Source organism: Hydractinia symbiolongicarpus, chromosome 9, assembly GCF_029227915.1.
Source record: "Hydractinia symbiolongicarpus strain clone_291-10 chromosome 9, HSymV2.1, whole genome shotgun sequence".
Classification (NCBI taxonomy): domain Eukaryota; kingdom Metazoa; phylum Cnidaria; class Hydrozoa; order Anthoathecata; family Hydractiniidae; genus Hydractinia; species Hydractinia symbiolongicarpus.
The window spans coordinates 2,596,551-2,607,360 of NC_079883.1; the positions used below are offsets into that span (position 1 = coordinate 2,596,551).

Genomic DNA, 10,810 nt, shown 5'->3' on the forward strand with positions numbered 1-10,810 from the left:
ACCCACACAAACATGTCATAAATGGAGTAATTAAATACTTGCAGAACAATATTTATTATATATGTATATTAAATTACAGGAAGTTGAACAGTGGCTAATAAAGATATCAATTCAACGCAAATGATGGATCATAAAAGTTATTCATTGAAAAAAAATATGTCATGACTATGAAGGATTTTTTACTACTGATTTTAATTTCTACAAACAATGACTTTACCACTGCTTAAAATGATGTTTTTAAACCTAATGATCTTAAAATCGATCACCTGGGGTTTAATAATCATTTTTGTTCTATCGTTAAAAAATTTAACAACAAAATCACATTCATAGCCAACCCCTATATCCTAGACAACCTACCAACTCATGCGTAGATAAAGAATTATGTGGACTAAAATATCATCAACACATACATTAGTTGGTAAATGTGGATTACAGCTGATACCTAATCATGTGAATGTCGATGAGACAAGTCTGCATAATTGCACATAAAAGCAGATAAAATATTTTTGCATCAGAACCAAATTTATTATAAACCACATGGTCAATCAGGGAAAACAGCAAATTAGGTTATTATATCCTAATTAAGCCATGTTAACAGCCTTATTAGAATGCAAAAACATATTTTCAACTTTTGCACAAAAAGTACATACAGTACCGCCTGCGTGTAACTTTACATGTACGCGATAGTTATCACCTTCGCATGAGCTTTCGGTAGCCTTAGAACTTTCGTTGTTATTGTTAACCTATTGTTAAATACATGAGCTATTTTTGCATGTTGAAAACAATAGAGTTCATGACTTGTTCGCGAAATTTAATTAGCTCATGTGAACTGTGTGTGTCCCATTGTTGTATTTAATTGCTACAGTCGTCAAGAGATCCACGAACGAAAATAAAATTTAACAAAGGTTTATTGTTTTTACTCACTTTACTTAAAACTTTAAAAATAAAAGCTTTTTTAGATCGCGTTTTAAAAATTTAAAAATGAAAAACGGCAATAGAAAAGATTTTTAGAACACATTTTAAAAGTTTAAGATTGAAAAACGGCGATAGAAAAGCTTTTTTAGATCGCATTTTAAAAGTTTAAAAACGAAAAAACGGTGATAGAAAAGCTTTTTAGATCGCATTTTAAAAGTTTAAAAACGAAAAACGCTGATAGAAAAGATTTTTAAGATCCCATTTTAAAAGTTTGAAAACGAAAAACGGCGATATAAAAGCTTTTTTTAGATCGCATTTTAAAAAATTTAAAAATGGGCCTCCGGGAAATGGGAACAAACGAAATAAAAACATTGTTTTAATGTCCAGATGCTCGACCTTCTCTTTCAATAACTATTGGAATAACCTTATATAAATGATCAATGTATTTATTACATTTTGCTACAGTAACATTTCTCAAAAAAAATTTAATGCCATTGACCAATTCTTCTTTCGTCGACGGTTTAACACGCCAACGTAGATACTGTTTTAATTCAGACCACAGCATCTCTATTGGGTTAAGGTCTGGACTTTCAGCGGGTGTTGGCCAGTGATTTATGTTGTTGTTTTGCATAAATTCTCTTGCAAGAATGGATGTGTGCTTCGGGTCATTATCTTGTTGAAATCGATGCCCGTCAGGGTATAACTTGTCCAGCGACGGTTTTAATGTATTTTAAGGGAACTCCTCCACGAAAAATTCCTAAAGAAACAGATAGACGTTACCTCACCTAAAGAACATTGAACTTTGCAAAAAACATTATTTTAACGTTCAAATTTTTCGCAGCTGAATGTTCTTAACGCCTTACCTTACGCATTATCCCTATAAATACAAAATGTTCTCACAATTAGATCTGTCAAGAACGTCAAAAGTTAGATTTTTAGATTTTTCTTTCTTCGGTATTGAAATTTAATTTGTTTTTTGAAAGTAGGGTTTTTCCGTTTGCGCTGTTAAACGTTGCTTTTTATAAGAAGAACTTTTAAAAGTTTTGCATGTTAAAAAATATGCTTCGATGATAAAGAATTATTACTAAAAGTTTTAAAAAGTAGCAACATTAGTTTTTTTTAAATATTAAGTGTTATGTTCGTTCTTTTTTCTAAAATAATATATTTCAATAGCCTTCGTGATCTTTAACACTTTTAAACAATAACATGCATGTTACATGTGACAACAAAAGGATTCATCAAATCTTATTGTTATGACTCGCGCACGACGATAACAATAGAAAGCAATTAAGTTCGTGTGTAAACAAAAGATATGTGAACGTTCTTTATGTAGACATGAGATCGTTACATGAGGTCGTAAAACTCGCGTACATGTAAAGTTACACGCAGGCGGTACTGCACACCCGCGTCTGTTAGGCTATCCTAGCTTATAAGACAAGTCGGTGGCCCATGGAAAAATCCCTGGTTTTTTTCCATTCTTTTTATATCGCATTGCAAGCGTCTCGCTACTTTCAGTACCATTTTGCATGACACACAGACAGGCATATAGCTATGGGTATTATAATATAGACTATGCAAAAAATAATTTGACCAGTTTGTTCAATATCTTTTTTAGATATCTTTAGTCAATATCTTTCTTTTAGATATCAATGTTTTAAGATTTGGATGACAAAGAAAGTCTAACAAAGATGCAGATAACATGTTAATGGTGCTTTTGATTTTGAAAATTTTTTTTAGCCTAATTAGTATAGCTAGGTAGCTGGAAAACATTAGTTACAAGAGTCGATTAGTAGGTCGTATTTTTTAATTTTTTTTTTATCATGTCGCACTTGCACTGGAGACATGCCGAATATAAAGAAAATTGGAAAAATACCGAACACAAAGCAAAACATCAACATAAAATTTTGCGCACATGCTTTTTCTATTTAGTAGAAAAATGTGAGATTTGCTATTTATACAAAATTGATAACTCGTGTTTTTTTAATTTTATTTCATTTCATTAAAAAACGTTTCGCGATCGCGACATATTGGAACGGAAGCAGAGGAAATTATTCTTCAACACAAAATTAAAACCGACTGGTAATATTCCATCTATAAAAAAGATAAGCTATTCGACACGAGTGAGTACAACATCTATACTTTAAGTATGTTCTTGAGAACAATAAAACCTTTTACTTTATTAGGTATATTCTAGGTATAGGTATTAGGTATATTGTTTCAAATTTATCTCAGAAAAAATAAACATCGTAAATCACAAGATCCAATTTGAAGACATAGACAATGGAAAAGGTAAACAGCTGACATTCAACGGAACCTTATTTGTAATCTTGGGCGCAAAATACATGGATTGTTGTCATGGTGTATTGAACGGAATATTTCTCACAAACAAAAGCGAAACGAAGCATTGCGAAACAAGGTCAGTAACTGTTATGCATATCTTCTTAAATCCGAAAACGAACATTTTCCAACCGTTAAAGGTAAAATGTTGCGTTGCCGAAGAAAATCTACAACGGTTGAATTATTTTTGCTCCTGCAGAATGCCATACTGCAGAAATAATAACAATGAAGACAAGGATATGGTGGAATGCAACAAATGTCTGGAATGGTTCCAGAGAAAATGCGAAGACATGCCTCACTTTGTTTTTGAAAGGAGTTATTGTAAAACTGGTTTTGTTCCACTTGCAATTGACTTCAGCCTCACATTTATACTAACTGTTATTATTTGGTTATTTAATTTTAAAAACTAACTAAATTATGTTAAGAAAAAAACGAAATTAATTTGCGATTTTTTCTAAATTCCATATGATGCACGGGGGCCTTAAAAGCAAAGAAAGCCTGGGGATGAAATGTTAACGTATTTTCGAGTAATTTTGGTTGATTTAAATAACTGCTTTGCAGTATACTGGCTGACCTTGATTTATTATTTTTTAGCACAATTTTGAACCTACCAATCGACTCTTGAAAGTAATGTTTTCCTAGGTAGGATAGCTAAAAATTAGGCCAGGAATCCCTCTCCTAAATTGGGAAATAGAATTATTGACTTAGGATGTCCTAATTTGCTGTTTTCCTTGACTGATGGGTGCATAATCATAACGTTTTATTCCCTTTTTAAAAAAACGAGAACAATTTAAACTGTAAGGTGCATTTTAGATTCCCAAGTGTAGAATGCTGGTGCACTGCAAAAGAAGTTGGATGGAAAAAAACTAAACCCACGACCTCTAGGTTTGATTGAGAGCGCAGTCCGCAGAGTAATCACCCAATAAACCAATGTCTCCAGGAATAAAAATCCTTTTGGGGACGATCACTTGAAGTGAAGACAATTTTTAAACACCATCTTTTGATTTCAGTTTAGCTAGCATCCAAGCATATTTCTCATTGGCTTAACGGCACTTTATCTTTAGGTGATCAAGATGGAAAAGGGGTGTGTGGGGGAGGTGGTGGCTTATACAGTAGCTACAGGGAATGAAAACATCTTAGTTCAAAAACATCAGAGGACAACATTCACAGGAAAAACAAACAAAAAGCACATGGAGAATAGAAGTAGTATAAGAAGAAAAACCATCGCCATTATTAATCCGGATAATTCGCAGAATACAACGCTGCATAAATTATTCACATAATCTTTTGGTGAAACCCCCTCAATAAATTATCGATTTCATAACAAACTGTCCTTCGAATCAAATCTGGACGGTAGCAGAGAGGCGCATATAGCCAGCCAAGGAAAACATGGGTGCGTCAGTAACCAGGGAAGACTTCACATGGAGTAAGAATGATGAACCTCATGCGGCCAGACGTAAAGAGATACTTAGTAAGCCTTTTTTATGTATTTTGCGTTAATTTGGAGCTTTGGATTTATTTTTTTTTAAAAAAATTGCTTGCTATAGATTGCAAGTAAGCCATCTAGCCAGCTAGCTATAGTTATTTTTAGCTATAGCTAGTTAGTGTATTTTTATTTTTATTATTATTTTATTATTCTTTTATTTCCTAATGTTTTGAAATAGTTAAATGTCTTGGGGATATCCAGAAGGATCCAAAGTTCTTCTGTGGGACCACAATATTTCTGGGACATCACCGTAAACTGCTTCAACTGGGATTCCTTTACAACTCAATTGCCTCATTTTAGTGATTATGAAATTCAAATTAGTGACAGCTAAGCAGAATCCTTGCTAGTGATTAAATAGCGATTAAATAAATATAATTTTTTCGATTTTTTTATTGAACATTGACTGACTAGTTAGTCGTTTACAAATTTTGAGAGATTTACCATGTTAGTTGTTGTGATTCAGGATTGAGAAAACGGCCTGTTTATAGACTACTTTCCGTTTGACTTAATTTGTTTTGATTCTATTGGAGAACAATGGGCATGCGTGTAGGTAAAAAAACAAGACTCACGCTAGGCAAAATGTTAATAATGAAGATTAAAGATTTTATGGGAAAGCATCTAGATAGATAGATAGAGAGATGTCCATATTTTACATGGCTAGTCTCACAAATATCGAGGGATATAACCTGTCTATTAACCCGGGGCTATGGTAACACTCACTCGCACATAATAAATCGCCGTCAAGAGGAATTGAACCCCGGTCTCCCGCACACAGTACGAGAGCTATAACCACTAATCTATGGCGCCACAAATAACATAACAGCCATGAAGAACTGAAGTTATATTTTATCTATATTCTTTGGATTTTTCTTAAAAAATTCCCTAATTGGATTCAAACATTTCTTTTTTGAAAGTTAAGTTTAGATCTAACACAGTCTAGATCAGATTGGAAGAGGGTCATTAATATACTCCATCCAACCCATGCATGGAAAACGGACGTTAAGCCAAGAATGAATAGCTTAAATAGATATTTTATAGTCTATGAAAATATTTGGAACATCCCTTTTTTCTGGAAAAAGCCTTTTTAGAGGTTTTATATCCTTCACACCTTTGAAAAATATGTGGAAAATGAGTTGAGCATATTTTTTGTAAACATTATGCGTGGTATGGAACTTCCTTATAAAAATATGCATAATAATATTTTTTAGATAGTTTACTTTCACTATCGAATTAAAAAAAATCAAAGTTAAAGAATATGCATATGAGCTGTCTCTTGTAAACCTGACTTCTGTCTATTAATAATTCTGAGCACGTGCACGCATATTCAGCATAAAGAAAAAGTTAGCACTTCTATCATCTTTCTGCATACTCAGTTCACACATTTTTATAACACCTACGCAAATCTTGAAAAACAAATATCTCGTTAGTAAATTTTCGCATACATACATGCCTTTATGTTTGTGATACACATAGTCCTTTGCAGCGGCAATCCATCGGCGATAATTTGCCGACGCAAGAGAATGAAGCAATGGCAATTTTGAAAGTTTTAATTTTTTAGTTAGTCTTACTTACCTTTAAACATCAGTCTTTTTCAGGAGAGGCGTGTGATTGCACGCACGCACTTTTAGTCTCAGAATTATTGAATAGTCCTGGTCCTTTCAATCCACGAGCAAGCCTATTCATAGCCAGCCTGACCAACCTAGCTAATTCACCGACTCCTAACTTAGTTAAAAGAACTAAGTAGACATAATCTCTTTTGCTTGGCCCCTTCGTCGTTGGTAACCAGGTCTTGCACAAGAAATCCAGCCATGCGGGGGGTTAACGCCGACGGAGCACGGATGAATCAAGTCTGCAAAACTGCACTTACAGGCAGAACAGACATTTTATCATGGATTTAAAACCATAGCAGGTCTGAAATTTATGACTTTTCTTTATGTAGAAAAGGAAGTTAAGATTGAGAGAGTTTGGGGTTCACAATTCAAAACGTCCCCCTTTTTTCTTCGGCAACATGAATTAGCCTCGGCAGTTTTTTGCCGTTGCGAAATGAAACCGCGCTAGCAATTGCCACGGCAATTGCTGATTGCCAACGCTAATTTTGAGGGCTGAATGCTGCACCAAAATATTAAAACAATGGCACTTTCTTAGCCATTTTTACAAAGTTGTCAATTATCATTAACTTGGACATTTTAGCAGTAGTTAATGTGCATTTATATTTTTTTTAGAAAATCACCCTGATATTAAGAAGTTGATGGTTGTTGATCACTGGTTTAAATATGAAGTGACGATGTTGGTGTTTTTTCAATTTGCAATGACTTTTTTAATCTCACATTTCAATTTGAGTTGGTTGTATGTGGTGATTACTACTTATGTTGTCAGTGGTACAGCTAACCATGCTCTCCTATTGGCTATCCACGAAGTTGCCCATAATATGGCATTTGGACACTTAAAACCGATGCGCAATAGAATATTTAGCCTGTTTGCTAATTTACCTATTGGCGTACCTATGGCATTGTCATTTAAGAAGTATCATTTAGAACATCACAAATATCAAGGTCATGAACATATCGATACTGACATACCCACAGAGATGGAAGCTAAAATGTTTACAAACACTTTTGGAAAGGCAGTCTGGATGTTCTTACAGCCATTCTTCTATGCATTGCGACCACTGTTGATGAATCCAAAGTCAGCATCGAAATTGGAAGTGTTTAATTTTGTTCTGCAGTTTGCATTCGATGCAGTTGTTTTTAAATATCTTGGTCCGAAGGCCCTGTTTTACATGATTGCGGGATCCCTTTTGGGTATGGGTCTTCATCCTGTTGCTGGGCATTTTATATCTGAGCACTATATGTTTTCACTTGGCTTTGAAACATATTCATATTATGGTATTTTAAACAAGTTTACATTTAACGTGGGGTATCATAATGAGCATCACGATTTTCCAAACGTTCCTGGATCACTGCTTCCGAAAGTGAGAGAATACGCACCAGAGTATTACAATACAATACCGTATCACACATCATGGGTCAAAGTGTTGTATGATTACATAACAGATCCCTCGATTGGACCGTATGCAAGAGTAAAAAGGCGCGAGTACTTGTATAGAATGAAAGGTAAAAATGAACACCAGAATGAGACCAATGGTTCAGATTGTTCAAGTCATACCAATGGGTGTACAATTGCAGAGAAGGACGAGAACTTAAAGAAAATGGATTAATCTATTTCTAGATGATTGTTAATTATTAGATATATTTTTTTGCCGTGGAACAGACAATTAGATGTGATCAAATAGATAATTGAAAACGAAAAGTATTTATTTTAAAATTGTGATTCTTTTTAAAGTTGTTTTGTTGTCACTGGAAGATAGGTTATATATTTAGCAATTTTCTCCTATTTAGAACTATGGATTTGTTTCTTATTTAGTTCAGTCTTACTTTAGAAAAAAATACAATCATTTTTCGAATAAAATACATGTTTTTTGTAACTAAAATCCTCACATCCCTATAGTTTTTTGAATCTCCAATGACGTGTTGAAAAAACAATTGTGAGGAATTTCGTACACAACCTCGTCCCCAGGGTCTTTCGCCTTTTTGATATAAGCATGTGTCCCAGCCGGCATTAAGTCATAAAATATCATAAAATCAGCAATTCAAAAATTATAAAACTAGCATAAAATTGGTTTGTTGGTATAAAAAATCATTTTTTGTTTGTGTTCTCCAAAATTTTGTTTACGCAGTTATTTTTAATTTTGTTTGCTCTTTACTCAGCATTTATTACTTTATTCGGAGAAACTTTCGCGAGAGAAACTTTCGCGTTTTTTGGCCTTTTTCGCGAAACTTTAAAAAATGGCCATTCGCGAAAGTTTATTCAGTACAAACTTTCTAAATTGTCGATTCGCAAAAGTTTATCCAATAAAATTTGCTGGTTTTAAAAGTTACCTCACTCGGCTTGCCCTCCCGATACAACTGGCACTGGAAACGAGATTGGAATAAATTTAGAAATAAACAAAAGCGATGATGTTTCAAATGTTTGACGATGACGACGATGCGTGGGAGCCGACAAGAAGACGAGCCTAGAAATGTGTTTGATCCGTTTTGTGATTTTGACGATGAACCCAATTTGTAAATAGAAGTTTTTACATACTATTAGAAAGAAAATTACATCGTTAAAAAACACTTCTCTATCATAAGAATTATAGGCCACTTTTTTTTATAAGAACATAAAAAATCACCAATCGCGAAAGTTTATCTCGCGAATATTTTTTAATCTGCAGATTCGCGAAAATTTATCCAAAAAATTTCGCGAGTTTTTGGACTCGCGAAAGTTTCTCCGAATAAAGTATTCTTATGACATTTCCAAGAGTTTTATGTAGCAATTATTTAAGTCGAGAAGAGAGTAGAACAACTTTTTTCAAGGTTAGTAATTACAATAGTGATTAATTAAACACCTTCCAGAGTGGGAAAAAAGCTATCCTTGGCTCAGTTCTGTTAAAAATGATAAATTTTCAGCTTTTTGTAAAATTTGTGTTAAAGCATTCAAAATTGACAACAGTGGGTTATCTCAAGCAAAATCAAATGCAAAGTGTCATGCATCCGGGTCAAAAAAAGATCTTATCAACCGGAGGATATTTACAACTAGTTCCAAAGATCGCAAAGACTTACTCAAGGCTGTTTATTCCTAACCCAAAATTTAGTAACAAGCTTGCAGATAGTTGATAAAAACCAGAAACAAATTTTAAAGGCAAACCCTTAGACTTAATTGATTTAACCCATTGTTTAGCAATGAACCTTAGCGGTAACAGTATAGACTGTCAAAGCAAATTTAAAGCACTTTTTTATGTGTTTACCAAGTTTTCCAAGGGTTATCCAGTTTTTGTAGGAGATTTGTCAAATTTGTGAGAAATTAGTAAGGACCATTGAACCATACGGTTATCAAAATTAGGCAGTGGCATAAGATTTGCATAAAATTAGCTAAATTTTCATAAAAAATGGCATGAAATTTACTTGTTACTTTTTGTCATAAAATTTGATCATGTAATTTGTCAAGAAAACTAGTGTTTATTATAGGCACAAATCCAAACTTTCACTAAGTAACCTGAGATTTCCTCTTTAATTCCTAATGGTACTGTTGCGAGAGGGGGTCCTAGTTCATTTAAAGCTTCCATAGCCGCTCATATCATCCTATTCTCATAGTGAACGTTGAAAAGCAGAAAGGATCAATTCACATTTTTATAGTCTCTGAAATGACTCGGCCGGGTTTTGTAGACATCCCCCACTTGAGGCGACCGCTGTCTGTGGCTTTGCGGTTTAAAAGGCTTTGACAGATTTCTCTTTAAAGGTGAATTTCCATATAGCAGCATTGTGCGCGGCTGCCATCAAAAAGCATTTTGATAGTGCATGCGCAATTGTCAAAAGTTGCCGCTGCTTCCGGAGATTTTTGTGATTCAGCAAAAGGAAACAGCTGCCTCGCAAAGTCCAATAATTCAACGTTGCGAGGGAGCTATCAGAGTACTTGACAATAAAGTTATTAAATCACCCTTTACATCTCTTGCAGCAGCATTAGAAAACAGAATGGCATTTAGAATCGCGTCTCAAAAAACTCAGTCACATTTTACGTCGGAAACATATTCTCTACGAAAGTCCATCTTAGTTTTGGAGAAAGCACATTTCTTTTGAAGTATTTTGGATCAAGTCCAAGTTTCCTTACAAAGGAACGGAGAAAATGGTGATATTCAGGTTTATAAACAAAATATACGAGCTTTTAAATTATTTCATGAAGTTTTGTTTCTGGGAAAAGGTATTTCGCGCATATTCATTTTCGCGCAAAATGTTTTGCGCCTAATTTTTGAGAATGCGCAAAAACTATAGAGTGAAAATACTATAAAGTGAAATCAGGCTGGATAGTCTTAAGATAAGAGATTCGCCATATTCATTTTTTTTTTAAATACTGCCTACACATGCTAACAAATAACTTAAATGTCAAATAAAATACAGAAAAAGATACTGTAATAATACCGCATTAAGCTAATTCACACAATTATATGATTGTATTACCATATACAGTCAAAACGCG

General features: G+C 33.9%; 1 protein-coding gene and 1 long non-coding RNA gene across 2 annotated transcripts; one reads left to right on the plus strand and one right to left on the minus strand.

Annotated features, from left to right (window-relative positions):
- Positions 1–1,286: 1,286 nt before the first annotated feature.
- Positions 1,287–4,547, minus strand: LOC130657648 (uncharacterized). The gene is made up of 2 exons (XR_008985189.1): positions 4,132–4,547; positions 1,287–1,672 (listed from the first exon to the last, which is right to left on the minus strand). It is a non-coding gene; the product is annotated as an uncharacterized LOC130657648 (long non-coding RNA).
- A 15-nt stretch (positions 4,548–4,562) lies between these two features.
- Positions 4,563–8,206, plus strand: LOC130657641 (sphingolipid delta(4)-desaturase DES1-like). The gene is made up of 2 exons (XM_057460645.1): positions 4,563–4,723; positions 6,961–8,206. The coding sequence occupies exons 1-2, from the start codon at positions 4,642–4,644 to the stop codon at positions 7,953–7,955; spliced, it is 1,077 nt and encodes a 358-aa protein (XP_057316628.1). The 5' UTR covers positions 4,563–4,641; the 3' UTR covers positions 7,956–8,206.
- Positions 8,207–10,810: the final 2,604 nt, after the last annotated feature.

Coding starts and splice junctions, on each gene's coding strand:
- LOC130657641 (XM_057460645.1), top strand. CDS start 4,642: ATGGGTGCGTCAGTAACCAGGGAAGACTTCACATGGAGTAAGAATGAT. Junction 4,724..6,960: donor CAGACGTAAAGAGATACTTA/GTAAGCCTTTTT, acceptor TATTTTTTTTAG/AAAATCACCCTGATATTAAG.